We start from the raw sequence: 24,629 nt of genomic DNA, 5'->3' as shown, positions 1-24,629 counted from the left end.
AAGAGGCCTGTACTGGTGTTAGGAGACAAGATGGAGCAGCAGGAACACAGAGGAAGAAGAAGAATGAGAATAAGAGGAGGCCTGGCAGCCTGCAGAGGCCATCGAAGATGAGGATGAGAAAGAGAGGCAAAGGGGAGCCAGTATTTCCAATTAAATGCAACTTTGGTGGATCGTGAAATCAATCGAGGTCTAATAAGGACCGAGGCGGAGCGGCGAGTCTGGCCCAATCTTAGCTGCTTCACAGATAGATAAGGTACCTTTAATTATACCTGTAGGTAGATTTGGTACACATTGAGTGAGTCTGCCTCCTTTTAAAACAGCGCAGCATGAGACAAAAACAGCAAAGAGACAGCAGTGATTCTAAAAAAAGTCAAAATATGTATGGGTTGAAAAGATGCAGTAGTAGTCAGTAAAAGGAAAGTAAAATCAGATCATGACGTGATTATATTAGTGTTTATTTGATGCTCTGTAAAGCTCACTTCAGACCAAAGATTTGCAGAGAGGTGAGGTAAACCTCGACTGCAACGTTCTGAAAGCAGTTTTGACCATTCAGTGATTTATTTTTTCACTTCCTGTGCAATAAATCTGTTTCTGCTACAAGGACGGTGTTGCACATGAACTGTTTTCGTTCTGAACGCAGGATTCCTGCACCGGGATGATTCATCACTGATTGGAGGCTCCATGCATGTTTCTTGTGGTCGCCATTGTAGCATGGCGGTGCAATTTCACGGCACATATTCACACAAAAATGTTTTGCTAGTCTGGTCTTGTTATAGACTTATATGGACAAAAGTATTCAGCCACACCTGTTAGCATCACAGTGTGTTTTGTTTGCTGGATCATCATGTTTTCATGATAAGCCACTTTTTGGGATTTATGTATTTTTTTATCATTTTTTTTGAAAAGTCACTGTATTTTTGTTTTGTTCTTTAACCCTTTAAAACCCTCCATTGTGCAAGACCACCAGGACATATTCTTACATTTTTACATACTGTAGTGCCATTTTTGGTAGTATGTTTATTTGTTTTAGATCAATATAACCCTCATATCCCAAGTTTTAATATGCATTGACTTATGTCTTTACTACTACAATAAATTGCTTAAAAGTCCAATAAACCTAAAAAAAATGCAAGTCGTTTTTGTTTTTTTCACATATATTTCAAAATACAGAAATTGCACAGCTGTATCCCTCACATTTGTAAACGTAAAAAGTTGCACAATATCCTTTTAAACCACAGGAAATGTATTTGGAGTCGGTACATAACTTGCTTTTTGAGATATAGTCAATTATGTAGCCTGTAAAAAAAACGAGCCAGATGAGTAGTTGACTTCTTCATCCAGCGCTATAATTAGTTCGAAAGCTTCGTGCCAGCTCTAAAACTGTTGAGGATTTTGCAAATCCATAACTACAGATGTGTGTAGGGGTGTGTCAAAGGTGTGTGTGATGGATGTCTGGTGTGTGTGGGTTGTGTGTCTGAGTGTTTTTGTAAAAAAGTAGGGCTGAAATGAGAGCGAGGGCGAGTATGTGTACAGGCGAAGTTCTTCAATGTATTCCCCTGAAAAAATTCAACTCCACCACAAATACAAATACGCCACTTCCTGTTGTTGGGGTGGGGAGCCTATCGGGTAGGGACACTTAAGAATCATGTTGCAGGTCACGCCCACAACATGATGATGTTTATTTCAAGGTAGGAAGTGCTGCAAACACCCGTGGTCTCGTTTATAAAGATTTTATGTGCATTTTAGTGTGTATTTTTACAAACCCATCACTGCAACGAAAAAGGGTTATGGATATGGATATGCTTATCGTAGCGCCGGTACTACTCTGGGTTCTAAAGGGTTAAATGAGTGAATCTGTGGTGATAAGTTCTGTTTCAGCATAATAGTTTTTTGTGATTAGTCACTTTGTTTTCTTTCTTGTCATTTGTTTTGCGTTTCAGTCGTGTTTTTATGAGTAAAGTTTTTTTTCGTTTTTTTTTGTCACATGTCATTGGATGTTTTAATTTTTTGGTGCCGAATTTTGATTGGTCGCTTTTTGTGTTGAGTCTTTTCTTATTGGTTGCAGTTTTGTGATTGGTGGTCTCTTCTGTGATAATTGTTTATTTATTTGTGATAATTTTTTTTAAATCAGTCTTTTTTGTGATTAGTCATTTTTTAAAAGGAATTTTTAGATTTTTATTATTAGTTGATGTTTTTTTTAAAGTCCTTTTTTGGTGATGAGTTCTGTTTTATTCTTTGTTGTGTTCTCATGACAAGTCATGATTTTGTGATATGTATTTTCTTTGACAGTCTTTTGCTTTATTTCATCAGTCGCTGGTTTTTCTTTTTTGCTGATAGGTCGTTTACATTTTGGGGGGATTTTTTAAATTCATCCTTTTTGTGATTTGTCATCGTGTCTATGCAGATTTGTGTCTTCTTGGTTTTGTTTCTCTGATTATTTGCTGTGTTTTGTGATTTGCCATGATTTTGTTCTCCTGTTTTCCATTATATTGGTGTATTTTATCTCTTTGTTGTGTTTTTCTTTGTTGAGATTTTTCATTTCTCTCTGTCGTATTTTCTTTAAAGTTGATTTTTTTTATCTCTTTGAGGTATTTTCTTTTATGATGATGTTTTTTCTTTCTCTTTGTTGTGCTTTCTGACTGTATTTTGTGATTTGTTGATGTGTATTCTTATTTTAGATACATCTTTTTGGGCTCTTTTTGGATGAGAGAGTCATGGGAGTCATGGGAAAAAAGCCGGACTTGAATCTGGCGCACACCTTAAACCACTAGACCATCTCCACCCAGCTCTGTCTTCTGATTCGCCATTATGTTTTGCCCTCCAGGGCCACCGTACTCAGCAGTAAGACTCCACCCTCTCACCTGCAGCACAAACACAGGCGAGCCATCCAGCTCCTCCGTGACCGATCCGTAGTACTCGCTCATGGAGAACACCGGCGCCTCGTCGTTCTTGTTCACCACAGTGACGACCACGGCGGCGTAGTCCTCCCACTTCCCGTCTGAGGCGAGCACCAGCAGCTTGTACCTCTTCTGCTCCTCGTAGTCCAGCGGCTGGGCGATGAAGATGGTCCCCACCTCTGGCTCGATGTCGAAGACGCCTCCTTTGTTTCCAGACGTGATCTGGTACCGCAGCTTGGCGTTTGCACCTGCAGTGGGGATGACAGGAGGCGTGGCTGATGTGAACCTGTGGCCTTCCTTCAGTTTAACAGTGACATTAGAAGATAAATCATAGATGTGGAAACATTCTGAGGAGACGGCAGACTTTACAGCAGCTGCATCCCACGTTATTTCCTTTAATCTGCGTGTGAACACTTCAGAATTGTCGCTTTTCTTGCTTTAAAAAGAAGCACTTTGATTTGCCAACAACAGAACAGCGTAACCACAGGAGCATTACACCTCATTTCCTCAGAGACCTGAGCATTAGTAGGTTTTCATGTATCCCTTTCTTGTTTTGATTACTTAATTAAATGGAAACGTTGTAGCTCGTCTCCTCGGCTTTTATCAGATACTAATTAAAAAAGAGAGACCAAAAAGTAAAAGGGAGCAGAGAGTTAAAGCAGCGTACTGTAGTGCACTCTGATAGCACCCTTTGGGGAATGATTCGGAGGGTTGGGGGGGGTAGTTTAGTAAAGTGGAAGTCTGTATCTGAACTTATCTGCTGCGTCTCCATGGAGACCGTCCAGCCTAATGGTTTAACACTGGAATAGATAAAATAATCTCCTGGAATGAACAGTCTTTGCTTTCAATCATGCTGTCGGGTTAAAGTAGCTCCAATCCCATGTAAATACACTAATCTGTACTATTAACACAACCCTGGCTGACAAAGTGCTCCCTGCCTCCCACAGGGATCCGACTGGCTTACCGCAGGGTGGAGTTTTTAAACAAGACGGATTGAGCGTAGCCTCTTAGACACAAGTGCAACACTACTGCAACTTTAATGCTGGGGGTTGGTGTTATTCCGCGGCTATTCATCATTCGAGCTGCAGACGGCCTAAGCTGCACCCCCGCTCGCCATAAATACTTGATTAATGCACCCAAACATGCTTGATAAAGGGGGTCTTATGGCCACTAAAGGATGAGCAACTGCTTTATTGGTTAAATCCCGCCCACCCACTGTGTGGGAGCGTGTCACTCTCTCTGGAACATATGTGCTACAGAACATTACTGAGCACTTAAATGACTGCCTCTAAATCTAGCACGCCTGAATGATTTCAGCAGGCCGGATTGGGAGACTGCCCAGAGGGTCACTTTATGCACTCTGCTGCAAACACAGGACATCCTCCAAAAAGGTGCCAGCTCGGTAAATAAGTCTCTGCTGGAAAAAACAGGCGGATAGACTGCCAGAGATTTTCAGGGAAGAGAGTCAGCTCTGAAGTTTTAGAGAGACTCACAGAAAAAAAAAGATAGATGGCATGGTCAGGGGTCGGTTTAGTCTTTCATTCAGATAACGCTCAAGTGCAGGCCTTTGAGCTCAGGTCTGTTTTTTTGTTTGGCTGTTCGGACTGAACTCCAGACTGAATAAGATTGTGCTCCTTTATTTTGCTGCATTCATTTTATCCTCTACCTTTAAAAGCCTTCCAGGGGCCGGCTGCTGAGAAGCATCCCCACAGCACGATGCTGCTGAGAAGCATCCCCACAGCACGGTGCTGCTGAGAAGCATCCCCACAGCACGATGCTGCTGAGAAGCATCCCCACAGCACGGTGCTGCTGAGAAGCATCCCCACAGCATGATGCTGCTGAGAAGCATCCCCACAGCATGATGCTTCGATGCACGATGCATGGTGTGTTTCTGCTGATGTCAGTGTTTGGCGTCTTGTCTGATTGTCAAAAGCTTCATTCTGGTCTCATCAGACCAATGAACTTTCTTCCTCTTGACCAGGAGTCTCCCACATGCCTTTGGGTGAGCTCTAATCCAGATTGAATCAGTCTCTGATTTAGGACCACGTATGAAAGTGGCCTGAATCTGATGTGTAAACATCAGATTCAGGCCCCGGTGCAGGGCTCTACTGCGGCGCTGTATCTGCGCTTCAGTCCTGGCGTCACTGCTCAGACTGACACAGATGCCCTCAGCCATCAGATCCCGTTCTGACGTGATGCTCAGCAGAGTGCGGCCGACGGAGACGAACTAGAAATAGATCTTCGGTGATAAAAACTCTAAAAGTAAATTTACTTTTCATCAAGGAGGCTAAAATGTAATTTAGTGTTTGTCTGACATTCAAATCCATGATATTTCTCCACTGTGGGTAAATCCGTCAAAACACAACGTGTCTGTATCTGGTCTGCCTCTCAGCTGTAGAAAAACAGGGATCCCAGGGTTTGGCAGGGGGAATAAAACACAAATATCATTTGGCTTCAGATTCAAAGGGAATAAAAGTTCTGACGAAAAAGGAAAAACTCTTGATTTTTAGACTAAAACCAGACTAAAATTAATGAACTCCTTATCCTTAGGACTAAGACCTGTCTCACAGGAAAAACACAATTCTACAATGTAATGTTAATTAAATAAAATAAGTGACGGCATAAATATTCACCTCCTTTACAGTGACTGACCTAATTTAACAGAGGTCCAGTTGGTGCTAGTAGTCTCACAGTTAGTGATTGTAGAATAAAGATACCTGTGTCTGGAAGGTCCAGTCACTGGTTCATCAGTATTCCTGGCTACCATTACACTATGAAGACAAAAGAACACTCCAAGCAACTCAGAGAAAAGGCTATAGAAAAGTCTAAGTCAGGTGATGGAGACAAAAACATTCCCAAGTCTCTGAACATCCCCCAGAGTTCAGTTAAATCCATCATGAAGAAATGAAGGAATATGTCTGCCTAAAAATCTGCCTAGATCAGACCGTCCTCACTAACTGAGTGGGCGTGCGAGAAGGAGACTAGTGAGAGAGGACACCAAGACACCTATGACTACTCTGAAGGAGCTCCAAGCTTCAGCAGCTGAGATGGAGAGACTCTGCAGACAACAACTGTTGGCCGGGTTCTTCACCAGTCAGAGCTTTATGGGAGAGTGGCAAAGAGAAAGACACTGCTGAAGAAAACTCAGATTCAGTCTGGACTAGAGTTCACCAGAAGGACTGTGGGAGACTCCATGGTCAAGAGGAAGAAAGTTCTTTGGTGCTTTCTGGCCATCTCCACTGTGGAGCACGGTGGTGGCAGCATTATGCTGTGGGGATGCTTCTCAGCAGCATCATGCTGTGGGGATGCTTCTCAGCAGCATCATGCTGTGGGGATGCTTCTCAGCAGCATCATGCTGTGGGGATGCTTCTCAGCAGCATCATGCTGTAGGGATGCTTCTCAGCAGCCGGCCCTGGAAGGGAGAGGGTTGAATGAATGCAGCAGAATATAGGAAAATCCTGGAGAACAATCTAGAGCAGTGGTTCTTAACTGGTGTGTCAGGACCCAAAAGTGTGTCGCAAAGCCCTTTTCAGTGGGTCGCGGATGTGTGCCTGGGAAAAAAGTTGTGCGAAATTGTCTATGAGACTCTATAAAACATGCATGTTTTGTCCTATTTGATCGTTTTTGTCACACTTTTTGTACTTTCTTAGGCCTGAGCTCTACTATTTTTATTACTTACATCTAACTGACCAAAAAAACTCCCCAAGATTTTGGTCGCAGCTCTCCTTGAGGAGTTGATGGTGGGTACCATGGCTCTACCAGTTGAGAACCACTAATCTAGAGCAGGGGTTCTCAACCTTTTCAGCCCGGGACCCCCAAAATAAAGGTGCCAGAGACCGGGGACCCCACTGGACCTGAAGGTGGTTGAACAGCCAGGAACATTCAAGAATAGTCGTGTGCAGACAAGGCTGTCAATAAGGAGTTATAAAGGGCGAGGTTTCTGGGACCCGGCCAAACTGGGGGTCCATGGAGGTCAGCAAAACCATGCTCCATTGTAAAGTTAAGCTGTTAAACCATATTTTATATATGACCTGAATAACGACCACTCTTATAAGCAAACAAATATCTTTATTTATTCATTTAGACTTCTTTAGATGAAAAAACTTAAAGAAAACGTATAAACCCATTAAAAATATTATTTATATGGGTTAAAAATTCCTAAAATTTGTTCATAATGGCTAAAAATGGTAACAAGGGAGTGAAATTGGATTTTTAAAGAACATAAATGGGTTAAAGTAGCAAAAACGTGCACAAAAAGTGGCAATAGGCTGTAAAAAAAATTGGCTGAAATGGCTATAAAGTGCAAAAAAATTGTGAAATTAGGGGGAATGGTATGAAAAATTGATATAAATGGGCAAAAATGGGTTAACTGTGGTTAAAATGGGCAAAAAATTTTTTAAAAAATCGGTTGATAGAGGCAATAATGGGTAAACAGGGGCAACAACAGGCAGAAAGTGGCAAGAATTGGTTTAGAAGTGACAAAAACAGGCAGAAAAAGGTGATGGAAAGGGTTTCAAATCACCAAAAAATGGGTTTTAAGTGGAAAAAATGTGCTAAAATTGGCAAAATTGATGTTAAAAAGTGATGAAAAAGGGTTAACATTTGGTAAAATTGGTGTAAAGTGGCAACAACATAATTTTAAAAATATATTCTTAGTTTTTTAAAGGCATCTGGAGACCCCCTCTCAGTGTCTCGCAACCCGAAGGGGGTCCCAACCCCAAGGTTGTGAACCACTGATCTAGAGAACTACAGCTTACTTTTCCAGTAAGACAATGAGCCGAAGCATCCAGAGAAAGCTACGCAGAAATGGTTTAAAGACAACAAGGAGAATGTTCTGGAGTGGCCGAGCCAAAGCCCAGACCTACATCCAACACAGTCCAGATGATTGAGCCTGACTGAGACCTGTCCTCACAGACTCAGAGCTGTGACTGCAGCCAAAGCAGTCACTTATTTTGCATGAGAGATTTGTTTTTGATTGACATTACTCTAGAAATCACTTTGACATTAACCCTTTACCTACTGAGCCGACGCTGGCGCTGTGTTTTATATGTCCGGAGTATTATTACCGTAACTCTGTCAAAGTTTGTCCGATCAGAAAAATTCCAATGGCGTTAGAAAGCTGAGAATTGTGGGCATGCGCACATATATGGTTCATTACGGTACTCACAACCATATGATATGGGCATTCATAGCAAAACACCAGAATTATCACAAGACCGCTACACGGATTCTCAACACTGTAACTCCTCCAAAGTTTGCTCAATCTAAAAAATTCCAACGCTGACAGAGAGCTGAGAATCTGTGCTTTCCGGCAATATATGATGTGTGGTATATATATTACAGTAATGTCCAAAAGCACCATGAAAACGGCAGCTTTGGCAGAAGACGAGTGAGAAAGGAGAGTGAAGGAAGAGAGTAAAAGGAGAGCGAGCGAGAGTGGTGTTTAACTTTCAAAAATAGCGTTAGATAGTGGCATTTGTGTGTGTCTGTCATGTGTAATAACAATATGTTACTGAGAATGTGGAGAATGCATTTTTCCACCTGTATTTGCACTAACTGTCTCCTATGTATATAGTTATCTTTTGCACTGTTTTGCACACCCAGAGTCCTAGACTCCAAAAATGACTGCTGATTGTTCTAAACATGTATAGGTTCACATTTCAAATGTCTAATCAAAACTTCATGAGCAATAACAACATTTCTTCTCATAAAAGCCATGAAAAACAAATCTGTTTTTGTGGTTTTCTCCTTTTAAACTGCTGACAATTCCATATAATGTGCAATAATCATTAACCAGATGTTGAAAAGTCAAGTTCAAGTACTCCTGGAAAAAGGGAGCAAAGCTCTCAGACTTAGGGCATTTCCTGACTATTTTACAGCCACAATAACAAAATATGTCCAAATCAACATTTTTAGGCTCAGAAGGTAAAGGGTTAAAGAGGGTTTTTGTGGGGTGAAACTGCATGTTTGTCTGCCTCGCTCTTCATTCGTACACCTTAAATGGACCCAAACTGATCCGTTCGTTCCGTGCATGTTCCAAAGTTTTGAGGCTTTGACCCAGGAGTGGAACGGCATACGCAGAAGTAGAAAACAAGAGGATTAACAGAGGTGGTAAATAAGTTTGTGCAGGAAAAAGTCACTGATGAACTGCCAGAATGTTTCAGGAAAGAGACTGGGCTGTGAAGTTTCAAAGAGCCTCACAACCTTCACATCCTCTCCGGCTGGCTAGCTCCTTTGACCTTTATTTCAAGGAAGTGGCACCGTTTAAATCTCCGTGGGAGCCGCTGCCTCATCAAGCGTACCTTCATCTTCGTCGTTAGCGCTAACAGTGACAACAGCCAGGCCCACGTCTGCGTCCTCGTCGACTCCGACTTCATACAGCCTCTGAGCGAAGACCGGTTTGTTGTCATTGACGTCGCTGATGAAAACCCTCACATACGCTGTGTCTGCAGGAATGACAGAAAGTCAGACGGTTAAGAGGAAGCACACAAACAATCACTAACACTGTACTCTGCTTTCTCCATCTGTTTATTGATTTAACAATTCATTGTCACTGTTTAGAGTGGAAGAGGCACTTAACCCGACGGCATGCGCCTCATTGACAGGGGATCAGAAAAAGCATTATTCACAAAGATGTGCAGTAAATTAGAGAAATGATTCATTTTGTTGAGAGTTTATTGTTCTAACAGAGAGAGGAATGCTAATGGGACTAAACCTTCTCTACAAGCCGCTCCATCGCAGAGAGAAGAATAAAAATCTCTACTGGGAAGGTTAAATATTTATATGATGACAGTGTTGTTGCTTCCCCCTCATTACGCTGTTTATTTCTTTAGTTAAGAAAATTATCTGCTCACATATCACATGGCTGACATGTTCATTTAACGCTGCTGCAGTGAAGAGGAGGTGGAAGGTGCCTCTGTTTTCTTGACTCACTTTTACGTCTCCCTCCTCCCCCTTCATCTGACGCAGAGAGACAGGTAATGTTTGCAGAGGAGATGAGCCCTTCTGGATGTAGGAGATTTGTAGCATAAGGCTCATTGCAAATGCTAAGCAGCCTCTGCGACTCTGGAGAGAAGGCTTTACTGCTCCAAAACATCACCCTTTACCCCTAATACCTCCTTCACAAACATTTACCAAAGACCCACTCCTGAATCCAAACGTCTTATTATGTAACTCTGCATGCACGGCCAGGTTTTACAAATGCCAAAATGTCACAAAGAGAAGATGGTAAACAAACTTGGGCCGTTCTGGTTAAATATTGAACAACGAAAATTGAAATAGGTGCAGGAAAAGAGGACAAAAAAATTAAAGAGTACCAGGAAATCTCAGAGGTGTTTCCAAGAAGAAGCGAGCTTATCTGCTCGTTGCACTGGAATGAATCAAATCAGGACTATTTCTCAAAGTTAGTCCCATGGCATTTATGAAGTTAAAGTCCTGTAGGTGGTTTAAAGCACAGAGAACAGGAACAGCTCCTCACAGATGAGTCTGCAGTAACACCCAGGAGCTTATGGGGAAGAACCACAAAGGTCTTTATGAATGGGACACTGCTCCACCAGGATAGAGGTCACTTTAAAGCTAACTCTGCCATGCTTTCTTACTTTCTGAAATGTTACAACAGTCATCAAGAGCTGTGCAGAAAAAACCCCAGAGGTTCCCAGCCTGTCCTCCTGCTGTCTAAGAGTGCTTTCACATTAGGCCCAGTTGATTCGAACCGCGCCCCGGCACGACCCCAGCTTGCTTTCACACTAGCAATATCGAGCTGAGCCCGGGCGCACTTACGTATTTAGTAGTGCGAAAGCACCCTTAATGTTGTGTCTTGAGGAAACCAGGCACTGCTCATCACCTGCCCAATACCATCCAAACAATGAAGCATGGTGGTGGCAGCATCATGCTGTGGGGGTGCTTTTCAACAGCAGGGACTAGGAGACTAGTCAGGGTTGAGGGAAAGCTGAATGGAGCAGATATCCTCAATGGAAACTTGTTCTACAGCACTCAGGACCTCCGACTGGGCTGAAGGTTCCTCTTCCAACATGACAATGACTCTAAGACCACAGCCAAGACTACACAGAAGGTGCTCAGGGACGACTCTGTGGACGTCCTGGAGGGGCTCAGCCAGAGCCACCGATGATCCCCACCCAACCTGATGGAACTTGAGAGAATTTGTAAAGAAGAATGGCAGAAAACTTCAAAATCCAGGAGTGCAAAGCTTTTGAGTCATATTCAGGAAGACTCAAGGCTGGACATGCTGCCAACGGTGCTTCAACTACATATGCATAGTCTGGATACTTATGTCAATGAGATCTTTCAGTTTTCACATTTTCAATAAGTTTGCAAAAATTCTAAAATTCTGTTCAGTCATGACGGGGTCCTGAGAGCAGATTAGTGAGGGGAAACCGTGGATTCAAATGACTGTAGCATCAGGAGCAACATAACTAAGATGAAACAGTAAAGGGGCTGTGAAGTCTTTCTGAAGGGAGTGTTTGTGCCACAAACACATTCATTGATGAAATCACTGGTTCAGAATCAGGCATAAATCTGGCTGTAAAAAGAAATGGAGCGATTATTTAAATCAGGCATCTGAGGCCATTTTTAAATGAGTATGATTTGATTTAACTATGCATTTATTATAAAAGCTGACACTTTAAAATGCTGGAGCATCATTTTTTATACATTTTGGTCTCAATTTAAGATGTTGCATGGATGAAATCCATAGAATAGAAGTTTAGGAGAGAGGGAGCTGCAGCTGCTGCTCTAAAATGACGTGGGCAGATAAGAAAAAAGAAAAACAATGACCGCAGAGTAAAGTCAGTGTGCAGACTCAATACGAGCTCATATTTCTCTCTAACATGCAGACAGATAAACGGACTCTGAGCAAAGGCCCTTAGAGAAACAAACTACTCATTCTAAGAATGCAGAGCTATTCCTTGGATGAAATGAGGTGAAGTGTATCACTATTCATGAGCAGAAAAATAACAGATTGCTTTCATTATTCAAATCCAACCTGTGTTGGGCTGCTTGTTCTTGCCGGGTCGCGCCGACTCCTGGCCGTCTTCTGACTGAACTTCCAGTAAATAGGAGCTCCGCGCCTCTCGATCGAACACGGCCTCAGTGGAGATGATCCCCAGTTTCGGGTCTATGCGGAACAGATGGTGGTCGCCGCTGCTGTCGCTCAGCAGGGAGTAGGTGATCTGAGGAGCACAGGGAATCAGAAAACTCAGCTGCACTGTTTTTTACAACTTATCACATGTAGAAACAGCAGGAATTAAAGGCTCTGAAAATGTCAGCAGCTCTGTATCATCGTCCCACAGACTGTCTCTTCATCATCACAGGGGAAGACGGATCGATACTCCGTCCCAACGGTACGGTCACACTCAGTCACACAGGAGTGATGGCTCCGTTACTGACAGCCTCGATTACACATCCACAGACGTTTATAGAGAGAAGCCCAGCATATAACATGAAGATGAGTAACAACACAAACTCTCAGGCTGGAGTGGTTCTCAACTGGAGGTTGAGACCCGATAGTGGGTCACTGAACCCCTTTTAGAGGGTTGCAAATGTTTACCTGGAGAAAAAAATGTGCTAAAGTCTGCAAACCTCTTCTAAAGCCTGGTTGACTGCTCCCTCTCTTTGATTTATCACACTGTTTCTGCTGTCTGTGCTCCAAACTGTACTATTTTTAAAAAATAAATCTGATTGGTTGAAAAATATCAGAAATTTGTGCTGCTATTTCTCGCTAAGGAGTACATGGTGGGTCCTGAGGCTGCACCAGTCCAGAACCACTGCAGCTGACTCGATCAGCTGTAGCATGAGCATAGCGTTCACACACGTGTCCTGTTTCAGGCGGGGTGCGTGTTTGCTGCGTGTGGCTGCAGCAGGCATCCGCTCTGGCTTGCACTGTCACAGCTTTCACACCAGGCACGTGTCAGTTTTTCTGCAATAAATCTCCTGAATCATTTTTAACTGAGCTGGAAAAATAAAAGTATTCTGGACAAACGAGGTGAGCCACTCCATGGAAATGCCAACCAGGCTTTTATTTTAAAAAAGCGGAAACCAGAAGTGTGCTCTTACTGTGTTACCTCTGACATATTCTACACATGTGTGAACAGGCTTGCCTGGCTTGTGGTCTCACCAGGATCACCCAGACCAGGGCTCATCAAGAACATTTGCACAAGAGCCAGATTCAGTCCTGACAGAGTCTCTGGGGGCCGGACTTTCAAATAAAGAAAAATTAAATCAATAATTTTTTCTGATAAACATATTATTTTATAAGAATTTTCTTTCAAAACGAAGGACATTTTTAGGCATTTCCAGTGCGATCTATCCTGATCTTTAATGCCGTAGACCCACAGAAATGGCCGGGCTCCTGAAAATCCCAGAGAATGGACCCTCAACCACTGTGATTCAGCACCAACATGAACTCATGTTTCACACTTTCACTACTTCACTGCTTCATTCTGACATTTCTGGAACATTTTGTGCCACTTTTTGCTATTTTATCACTCTTTAACCCACTTTCCTGCCTTTTCACTGCTTTGCCATTGGCTATTTTTGCACCATTTTGCCACTTTTAACCCATTTTTGATACTTTTTGCCTTCTTTTGCCTCTTTAACCCAGGTTTTTGCCATTCTTTAACTCCTTTAAACCACTTTTCTGCCTGTCTTATCCCTTTTGTGCAACAACATTATCCATTTTTGCCACTTTTCGTCTTTTTAAACCACCTTTAACCCATTTTTGTTACTTTTTTGAAGGTATATTCTGGGCATTTTTGTACCTTTATTTGATAGAGGAGGATAGTGGATAGATTCAGAAACAAGGACGAGAGCGGGGGAGAGACATGCAGTAAAGGGCCTCAGGTAAATTTGATTTATTATTTACATAAACAAGTTGTGTATGAATGTTACTGAGGCACAGTTTAATTTCTATGCAGAGGATACAGTCATGTATGCACTGTCCTCTTCCTCAGAAAGTGCAACAGACAAACTACAGGCGGCCTTTAATGTTGTCCAGAGAAACCTCTGTGACCTAAGACCCGCTCTTAATGCCAACAAGACCAAAATGATGCGCTTCTCAAGGTCTGAATCACGAGTTCAAGGCAGTGCTCTGATTCTTACCTTAAACAATGAGACAATTGAATGTGTTCAAACATATAAGTACCTCGGCTTTTTGTTAGAAGAGAATCTGTCTTTTAACCATCATACTGATTGCCTTGTAAAGAAACTGAGGGTGAAACTGGGTTTCTTCTATAGAAACAAACGCTGTTTTTCTTTTGTTGCAAGAAAGAAACTCATTCAAGCAACATATTTGTCTGTAATGGATTATGGTGATGTTCTTTACATGCATGCTACCTCATCCTCTCTGAAAATGTTGGACTCGGTCTACCATGCTTCCTTGCGATTTATCACTGATCTGGGTTTTAGGACCCATCATTGTGTTTTATATGAGAAACTTGGTTGGTCGCCCTTATACAATAGAAGCATGCAACATTGGTATATCTTTCTTTATAAGGCTATGTTACATGAATTACCTTCTTATCTTGGTTCCTTACTGACTCCAAAAGCTGTCAGTAGCTTTAATCTTCGTTCTCATGGACTCATCATGCATGAGATTCCTCGCACTCGCGCTGTCTTTGGTCAAAGAGCTTTTAGTGTTTTTGATCCATCGTCTTGGTCAGAGTTACAGGGTCATCCTAAACTTGAGCGCTGTGTCAGTTTAGGAGATTTTAAAGCTAGAATTAGGGAACATTTGACCAGTGTGTGCACATGTTTTTCTGCTGAAAGCTGCTGATTTGTTGATTGATGTAACCTTTGTTCTATGTCCTGTTCTAATGTCATATATGTGAACTTCATCATGTTGCTGTCTTGGCCAGGACTCCCTTGTGAAAAAGAATTTTTTAAATTGTTTTATCTCAGTGGGAATAAATCCTGGTTGAATAAAGGTTAAATAAAAATAAATAAAAACTAGGGCCGTCTGCGTACATGGAGCGTGCCTTAAACCACTCAGCCACCTGCGCCCCCATTTTTGATACTTTTTGCCCATTTTTGCCTTCTTAATCCAATTTTTGCCATTCTTGAACTCCTTTAGACCACATCTTATCCCTTTAGTGCAGCGACATTATCCATTTTTGCCACTTTTCATCACCATTTTTGCAACTTTTAACCCATTTTTGACCTCATTTTCCCCCTTTTTCCTTTTATACTAATGGTCTGCCACATTTTAACCTCTTTTCACCACTTTTCCTCCAAGTTTTTCTCCCTTTGAGCCACTCCACAATCCCATTTGGACACCTACCACCCATTTTTGCCACTCTATAACCCCTTATCACAACGTTGCTACTTTTTTGGAACTTTTTTGCCACATTTAACCATTTTTGCTACTTTTTTGAACTTTTTACCACATTTAACCCATTTTTGCTACCTTTTTTTGGAACTATTTTGCCACATTGAACCCATTTTTGCTACTTTTTTTTAACTTTTTCCCCACATTTAACCATTTTTGCTACTTTTTTTTAACTTTTTACCACATTTAACCCATTTTTGCTACCTTTTTTTGGAACTTTTTGCCACATCTAACCCATTTTTGCTACCTTTTTTGGAATTTTTTGCAACATTTTACCCATTTTTGCGACTTTTTTGCCACTTTTCACATTTTTTTGCAACCTTTTGGCCATTTTTTGCCATTTTCTCCATCCCTTTTAACCCCTTTTTACCACCTTGTTACATGGTTAATCGTTTTAGGCCAAGTATAACCCATTTTTGCCACTATTGTGATGCTTTTAACAAGTTTTGCCAATTTCAGCCCATTGTTCAGCCACTTTTTTTTATCAATTTCCGCCCATTTCTGACTTTGTTTTGCCACTTTTTGCCCAATTTTGCCATGTTTTTCATCACCTTAAACCCATTTTTGCCACCTTTTGCTCTCTCTTGCCATCTCCATGATCCCCCAGTTGGCTGGGCCCCAGAAAGCTCTCCCCTTTCTCCTCTTATAGGAAACCTTGACTGTAACATTATTTAACATTGTATTTTGTATCGATTTAAATATGGTGTGCCTTGAGATTTTGGCTTAACCTTAGGCGTGCCTTGGTGAAAAAAGGTTTGAAAACCACTGAACTAGACATGGAGGCTGCCAAATGTTCAATCACCCAAACTCACTCACCCACACACACTTTGCATTTTCAGGGTATAAAAGCAGCACTGTGAATACGTTTTATAGCCACTGTATTACTAATACTTGGAGCCGTCGCTCATAAGGAAGGAAAAAGTCCACAGCTTTGGTTAAAAATGTCTGAAAAGTCTAACACCAACCTCTCCATTCAGCTCCAGGTCTTTGTCGTGGGCAGACACCTGTAGCACCGACGTCCCGATCTGAGCTCCTTCGGTTACCGAGGCCTCATAGATGGAGGAGGTGAAAAACGGCACGTTGTCATTGACGTCTTTGGAAAGAGGAGAGATTTAGTGGGGCATTAATAACCTGTTAATTTCCAGAGAGTAATTAGATAATAAATTCTGTTGCATCTCCGGCTGAAGTCGCTATAACTGGGTGCATTAAAGATTTAGGGGTTCGATCTCCTGCAGAAAAAAAAGCATGAGCACATGGTGGTTTCTGCAGCTGCTGACTCACGCATACTTAATCTAAGATTTCCTCTGCACATTAGCTAAACATGATTATTAATAGTTGGAAGATAATCAGTGATTAGCTGATCTTTTCTCTGTGAAATCTCAGAGGGTAAATCCTGCTAATGTAAGGCTAAAAACAACGAACCCTACCTGTAATGTTGACATAGACGGTGGTGAAAGCAGCCAGAGGGACCGCGGCCACATTCTGCGCTCGGACCCGCAGCGAGAAAAACGGCGTGGTCTCGTAGTCCAGCGGCTCAGACACCAGGATGGAGGCGGATCCGTCCTCGCGGTTCGGGGAGAGGTAGAAGCGAACTGGCATGTTGGTTTCAGGGACCATCCCGTCCTCCAGGTTGTAGGTCACCCGCGGGTCACCCAGATGAGAGGTGGCCTTGATCGTCTGAGCAGGATGACAAATGAGATCTTTATTCTGCTCGGCTGAAAGCCTGGAGGTCAGGTTCTGTTAAAGTCAGAAGGACTGAAAAAGCATCACACAAAAGTTCTAACAAAGGAGAGAGAGGTCTGACTCAACTAACAGAAGTGATTCCTGGGCTCTGTCTGCGACAAAAGATGAAAAATTAAGATTTCACTGAGAGCTGAGGATGTTTCCAACCAATCCCTTTATAGAGGATGTGTTTAAGAGGCTTTAGTGTCACTCTGATATGTTTCAAACCAACAAACTTATTCTAATAATAAATAAAGATAACCTGAGGAAATACAAAAGTGAGTTTTTAAATGATGATTTTGCTCATTAAAGGGAAACACACAAAGTGAAGTAGGCTAAAGATCTCCAACACATCATGGAACCATCTAAAGAAATTCAAGAAGTCACTGACATCCATCAGTCTGGAAAGGGTTACAGAGACATTTCTAAGGCTTTGGGACTATACTGGGAGCCATTATCCACAAAGAGGGAAAACTGTGAACAGTAGTGAACCTTCCCAGGACCAAAATAACTCCAAGAGAACATGGGCGACTCATCCAGGACGTCCCAGAAGAACCCAGAACAACATCTAAAAGACCTGCAGGTCACTGTGAGAGCCATTATCCACAAATGGAGAAAACTTGGAGAAGGGGTGAACCTTTCCAGGTGTGGCCAGCCTACCAACATGACAACATGAAAAGACGTGCAGGCCTCAGTTGACTCAGTTAAGGTCAGAGTTCATGACTCACCCATCAGAAAGACACTGGACAAAAATGGCATCATGGGAGAGTTTCAAGACCAGAACCACTGCTGAGCAAAAAGAACACAAAGTTTGTCTCACATTTGACTAAAAACATCCTGATGATCCCCAAGACTTCTGGGAAAATATTCTGAGGATTCACCACACTAAAGTGGAAGTTTCTGGAAGGTGTGTCCCATTCTGGAGTAAAACTAACAGAATTTCATCAAAAATGCATGAACAGAATTGTTCTAATTCAGCCACACTGAGAGTTTTCCAGCATGAACGGCCTGTTTAAGGTCACCCCACAGCATCTCAGTCAGAGCTTAAGTCCAGACTTTGACTAGACCACTCCAGAACCTTCATTTAGTTTTAGTCCATTCAGAAGTGGACTTGCTGGTGTGTTTGGGATCATGGTCCTGCTCCATAACCCAAGTGTGCTTGAGCTTGAGGTCATGAACTGATGGCTGGACATTCTCTGCTAGAGAGCAGAATTCATGGTTCTAGTGGTCCCTAGACCACTGGGCGGTTCTCACATAGGACCAGGTAGGTTTGGACGTTTGTTCCCTTAATAAATAAAATCATCATTTAAAAACAGACTTTTGTATTCACTCAGTGTCTAATAATAATAAAAGTGTGATCAATTTGCAAAGGAATAAGAAATCAGTGCAGAGGAAACTTTTCTACAGAACTGAGAAAATCATCAAAATCTTCAATAAACACCCAGAAATCAAAGCGGCGTAAATCTGGACCAGAATAAAATCGTCCTAAATGCTGGTGTTTGTTCACGTGTGACAGGCGACAGGAGAAGTGGGTCGGCCATGTTTTGTGTTTGAAGGAGTCAAACGTTGATAGCAATAACCGTGCTAATGGATTATCCGTGCAGAAACAGAGAAACCAGTGGCAGTCCTATCTTTTATCTGAGTCCTGAAATAACCTCTTATCTCAAAATGAATCCTCTTGTGAGGACTGTAAAAAAAAAAGGATTTTTTCCCTCCCCAGATTGACAGAATATATTTTCACATCAAAGGAGACGTTCTGATTGGATTTAATTAGCCTGCAGTCATGAAACTTGCTTAACACATGCGATCTGGTGTCAGCTTCTCATCCAGCTCAAACACGTTCACTGATTCTTCAGCGCTCTGACAAGCTTTCACATTCTGATCACAAAGAGAACAGTGTCTGAACGCGGCTCAGGCGGAGCTCTAATCCAGACGAGCAAACAAACAAACGACAATTAAAGCAACGCCAAAGCCGCGTGAGATGAAGAGAACGTCTCAACAGCAAATCTGGGACTAGGAAACAGGAAAGCGTCACTCGTACCACGATGGGCGTGTCTCTGGCCGTGTTTTCAGGGATGACCACGCCGTAGCTCTCCTTCTCCCACTGCGGCGGCTGGTTCTTCACGTTGGTGATGGTGACGGACAGCTCCACAGAGGTGCTTCGGTTCCCTCCGTCAGCCGCTATGATCTCCCGTGTGATGTACGTTCTCTGCAGGGAACAACGACACATCACATCACAGTCTGATCATGGCAAAGAGGGCTAGCATAAATAATCTCACTGAGGGGCTAGCTGGTTTCCAGAACATGCCAAATGTTTGATTTCACACCTATAGCTCATTTAGTTTGTCCTAATTCAGATTTCTCTTTGTTAGAATAATTCCCTTTGGACACATCATCACAATATTCTACATCAGGATGTCAGACTCAATCACAGCAGGGGCCCACTTCTGAGTTTGGGTCTAACCTGAGGGCCTAACGGGGTCGAGACTTCCCAAAGACTGTCAACCTCATCTTCACCGGTGGCAAATTATAGGGAAGAAAGTAACTGATGATAAATGACTCTGAGTTAAAATAAAAAATTCAAAAGTTAAAATCAGGATTTTTAACAGTTACTAAATAAAATTCAAAACTTTAAGTTTAAAGGTGAAAATATGAATTGAAATTCAATATTTAAAGTTTTAAAGGTCATAATATAGATACAATTCAAAATGTAAAGTTTTAAAGGTCATAATATGAAATAAAATTCAAAATTTAAAGTTTTAAAGGTCATAATATGAAATAAAATTCAAAATTTAAAGATTTAAAGGTGAAAATACATGGTAAAACTCAAAATGTAAAGTTTTTAAGGTCATAACATGAGAAAAAATTCAAAATTTAGTTTTAAAGGTCATAATATGAGATAAAAATTTTTGAGTTTTAAAGGTAGAAAGATGAGATCATATAATTTTAAATTTTGAATCAAAAAGGTCAATATTTGGGATTAAAAGTGATATTGAGTTGAAAATGTCAAGATATGAGAAAAAAATCTCAATCAAGATTTTAGAAAAGTGAAAATATGGGATAAAATTAAAAATTAAGAGTTTTAAAGGTCAAAATATAAGATCAAGATCTAAATTATGAGTTTTTTCGTGTCAAAATATGAGACACAATTAAGAATACTGAATTATAAATGTCCAAAGATGAGATCAAAATTTAAGATTTTAAATCCAGAAGGTTAATATTTGGGATTAAAACTCAAAGTTAGGAGTTGAAAATGTCAAAAGGTAAAATTAAATTCAAATTCATGAATTTAAAACATCAAAATCTGACTTAAAAATTAAAAAGCATGAATTTAATGGTCAAGATATGAGACAAAAATCGAAATTATGATTTGAAAAGGTCAAATATGATGTAAAAAGTCAAAACTTTGATCATATTTGTGAGATGCAAATGAGAAAATACAAAATGAAAGCAGAAATCTGCAGACGTCACACTGGTGGGCCAGTTAAAATAAAAACATGATAAAGTTGTACTTCATTCATCCCCGAAGGGAAATTCATAGTTTACACTGTTTCATTGCTTTTTACATATTACACATTTATACAGTGATGGCGTTGCTGCTCATTGCTAAGCACTGCCGTGAGCTGTTGGGGGGTTTGGCGCCTTGCTCAAGGGCACTTGGACGTTGCTCAGGACGTGATGGAGCCTCTGCAGCTACCAGGCCAGGGTCGGGCTCAGCTCCCACCGGGGCTTGAGCCAGCGACCTTCTGCTCTCCAGCCTGATTCCTTCCAGCAGGGCTCCTTCCAGAATGGGCTACTGCAACCCCCCCCAATAGTGATATGATAGGATCATGGTTGGCCAGGTGTAACTGTGCCAAGGGCCAGATTTGGCCCCCTGGCCTTGAGTTTGACACCCCTGTTCTACATCAAGCCAAAGAACACCCCACAACGGCTGTCCTTTAGTGCTGAAGCCTTTCCTGCAACAGCAGCAAAGCAGAAGACCACGTAAAATCACAGAGAGGGGTCACCCAGGTCTGAACTTCCTCTGGCATCAATGCAAACACTTAAACTGCAGCAGGAGCTTCATGAATGGGTTTCCATGGCAACAGCTGCATGCAAGCCTCACATCACCAAGTCCAACGCCAACACTGGATTGTGGGGCAGTGGAGACGTGTTCTGTTTGCAGTCAGATGGGTGAGTCTGGGTTTGGAGGATGCTGGGATAGTGGTCTGGTCTAGACCCCTTATCTCCAGTGAAGGCCGATCTTAATGCTTCAGCAGACCGAGACATTCTGGACAATGCTACGCTTCCAACTGTGCTGCAACAGTTTGGGGAAGGCCCTTTTCTATTCCAGCATGACTGTGCATCAGTAACCAAAGAAAGACTATAGAGACTATACACTATCAAAATAGACACACAAAGAGAGGAGGAAGAGCAAGAAACATAAAGTTTCATCTCTTTCATTCTGGAAGTGTTTTTAAGCCACCTGAAGTCTGGGAGGAAAAAACTGCTTTTATTTCATTAAGAAGTAAAAACAGAGATGAAAAAGTAAAATCAAAGCAACTTACTGACCAGCCAAGAGCTGAAATTCTCCTTCCATTAAAAACTATCCAGCTGTATGAACATTATATCTGATTAATCTAATTTGATGCGTGAACAGTTTCCCCCCAGGCTGTCACTCTGATGAACATTTAACCAAGTCCCAGGTCAGACCAAGATAAGGTCTGTTTAAATATCACTGAAGGAAACTCCATTCAGCCAGGACCAGTGTCTAATGCTGCAGAGCTTCGTGGTACACCTGCACAACACTGGTGGAAACTTCCAAAGATTTTCTGGGTGAGCTGCATGTTTGCAGCTGAATTTCCCACTCTGACGTTTTCCTGAAACTAGTCCAGCAGGAAGTCTGGATCAGCTGATGTGTGAACGCAGGAATTATCAAGAAACTTCTTTAGAGAGCTGGCTGTTATGCATCCTGCAATACAAGGGATCAGTGTGATGTTTGTGCACAAAATAAAGCTTTTCCATACTCTTTTCTGCAACCCAAATACCAAAAAAGTTGGGACAGATCGTAATATGTAAATGAAAAAAAAATGCAAAATGGTTTGCAAATTTCAAGAGGACATCTACAGTCTCCAACAGGATCACGGCATCAGCAAACTCCACAGTTCTCTGCCCCATTGCCCGCCCCATCATCCAGTCCATACAGGTACTGAAGAGCATAGAGTACTGATCATCAACTGGTGGCCCAGGGGCCAAATCAGGCCCCCCAAAGCTCCCTGTCTGACCCCCAGAAATGAAATTCAGAAAAGAAGGAAAAGAAAATGTGGTTTTTAAGAGTATCTTTTGGCCTTAAATGTCTGCAGCTGTTAAATCCATCCCACAGACAATTCACAGTCAAACAGTTTTAGAATGACTACAGAAAGTCATTTGTCACCCATTATTAGTAAACATTAAAAATGTGTTAAACTGGTAAAAATGGCTGGATAAAGTGGTGAAAAAAAGGGGTTATAGAGTGGCAAAAATGGGCGGTAAGTGTCCAAATGGGTTGTGGAGTAGCACAAAGGGAGAAAAACTTGCAGGAAAAGTGGTGAAAAGAGGTTAAAATCAGGCAGATCATTATTAACAAAGGAAAAAAGGGGGAAAATGACATCAAAAATTGCTTAAAAGTAGCAGAAATGGTGATAAAAAGTAATGAAAAGCAGCAAAAATAGACAAAAAGTGGCAAAATTGATAAAGGAGTGGCACAAGAGGATAAAACAGGCAAGAAAAGTGGTTTAAAGGAGTTAAAGAATGGCAAGAATTTTATAAGAGAGTCAAAAAAGGGCAAAAAGCATAAAAAATTGGTTAAAAGTGGCAAAATGATGCAAATAGCCAACGGCAAAGCAGTGAAAATGCAGGAAAGTGGGTTAAAGAGTGATAAAATAGAAAAAAGTGGCACAAATTGTTCCAGAAATGTCAGAATGAAGCAGTGAAGTAGTGAAAGTGTGAAACATGAGTTCATGCTGGTGCTGAATCATAATTGTTGAGGGTCCATTCTCTGGGACCAGTTCTGTGGGTCTACGGCATTATAGATCAGGATAGATCTCACTGGTAACGCCTAAAAATGTCCTCCGTTTTGAAAGAAAGTTCTTATAAAATAATATATTTATCAGAACAAAATATTGATTTAATTTATCTTTATTTGTAAGTCCGGCCCCCAGAGACTCTGTCAAGACTAAATCTGGCTCTTGTGCAAATATTCTTGATGAACCCTGGCATGGGGACGTAGTTTCACCAGTTCTAAGGAGGAATTGAAAACAAAAATTTTGTATCTATTTCGAGGGCCCAATCCTAAAATCAGTCCTAAGAAGTCAGTCCCACTTTCCCCCTCACTCCAGCAACACGCATGGATGGCATACCTGCACATCTATCTACCTACACATCTAACTACACATCTATCTACCTACACATCTATCTACCTGCACATCTATCTACCTGCACATCTATCTACCTGCACATCTATCTACCTGCACATCTATCTACCTGCACATCTATCTACCTGCACATCTATCTACCTACACATCTATCTACCTACACATCTATCTACCTGCACATCTATGTACCTGCACATCTATCTACCTGCACATCTATCTACCTACACATCTATCTACCTACACATATATCTACCTGCACATCTATCTACCTGCACATCTATCTACCTGCACATCTATGTACCTGCACATCTATCTACCTACACATCTATCTACCTACACATCTATGTGCCTGCACATCTATCTGCCTGCACATCTATCTACCTGCACATCTATGTACCTGCACATCTATCTACCTGCACATCTATCTACCTACACATCTATGTGCCTGCACATCTATCTGCCTGCACATCTATCTACCTGCACATCTATGTACCTGCACATCTATCTACCTGCACATCTATCTACCTACACATATATCTACCTGCACATCTATGTACCTGCACATCTATCTACCTGCACATCTATCTACCTACACATCTATCTACCTGCACATCTATCTACACATCTATCTACCTACACATCTATCTACCTACACATCTATCTACCTGCACATCTATGTACCTGCACATCTATCTACCTGCACATCTATCTACCTACACATCTATCTACCTGCACATCTATCTACCTGCACATCTATCTACCTACACATCTATCTACCTACACATCTATCTACCTGCACATCTATGTACCTGCACATCTATCTACCTGCACATCTATCTACCTACACATCTATCTACCTACACATATATCTACCTGCACATCTATGTACCTGCACATCTATCTACCTGCACATCTATCTACCTACACATATATCTACCTGCACATCTATCTACCTGCACATCTATCTACCTACACATATATCTACCTGCACATCTATCTGCCTGCACATCTATCTACCTGCACATCTATGTACCTGCACATATATCTACCTGCACATCTATGTACCTGCACATCTATCTACCTACACATCTATCTACCTACACATCTATGTACCTGCACATCTATCTGCCTGCACATCTATCTACCTACATATCTATCTACCTGCACATCTATGTACCTGCACATCTATCTGCCTGCACATCTATCTACCTACACATCTATGTACCTGCACATCTATCTGCCTACACATCTATCTACCTACACATCTATCTACCTACA

The 24,629-nt window shown here is 41.6% G+C and overlaps 1 protein-coding gene across 1 annotated transcript in view; it reads right to left on the bottom strand.

Annotated features, from left to right (window-relative positions):
- LOC121514750 (neural-cadherin-like) overlaps positions 1–24,629 on the bottom strand; it is a 244,359-nt gene that overhangs the window by 81,549 nt on the left and 138,181 nt on the right. The window contains exons 12-17 of the mRNA XM_041795036.1: positions 19,001–19,168; positions 16,665–16,914; positions 16,203–16,330; positions 11,899–12,085; positions 9,200–9,343; positions 2,862–3,145 (exon numbers count right to left, since the gene is read on the bottom strand). Of these exons, the coding sequence (XP_041650970.1) occupies positions 2,862–3,145; positions 9,200–9,343; positions 11,899–12,085; positions 16,203–16,330; positions 16,665–16,914; positions 19,001–19,168 (1,161 nt within the window). The remainder of the gene's footprint in view (positions 1–2,861; positions 3,146–9,199; positions 9,344–11,898; positions 12,086–16,202; positions 16,331–16,664; positions 16,915–19,000; positions 19,169–24,629) is intronic.

This window comes from Cheilinus undulatus, linkage group 9 (assembly GCF_018320785.1).
Source record: "Cheilinus undulatus linkage group 9, ASM1832078v1, whole genome shotgun sequence".
Lineage (NCBI taxonomy): Eukaryota > Metazoa > Chordata > Actinopteri > Labriformes > Labridae > Cheilinus > Cheilinus undulatus.
Note: the sequence above shows the minus strand (reverse complement) of the source record. Positions and strands in the feature narration are given on the sequence as shown.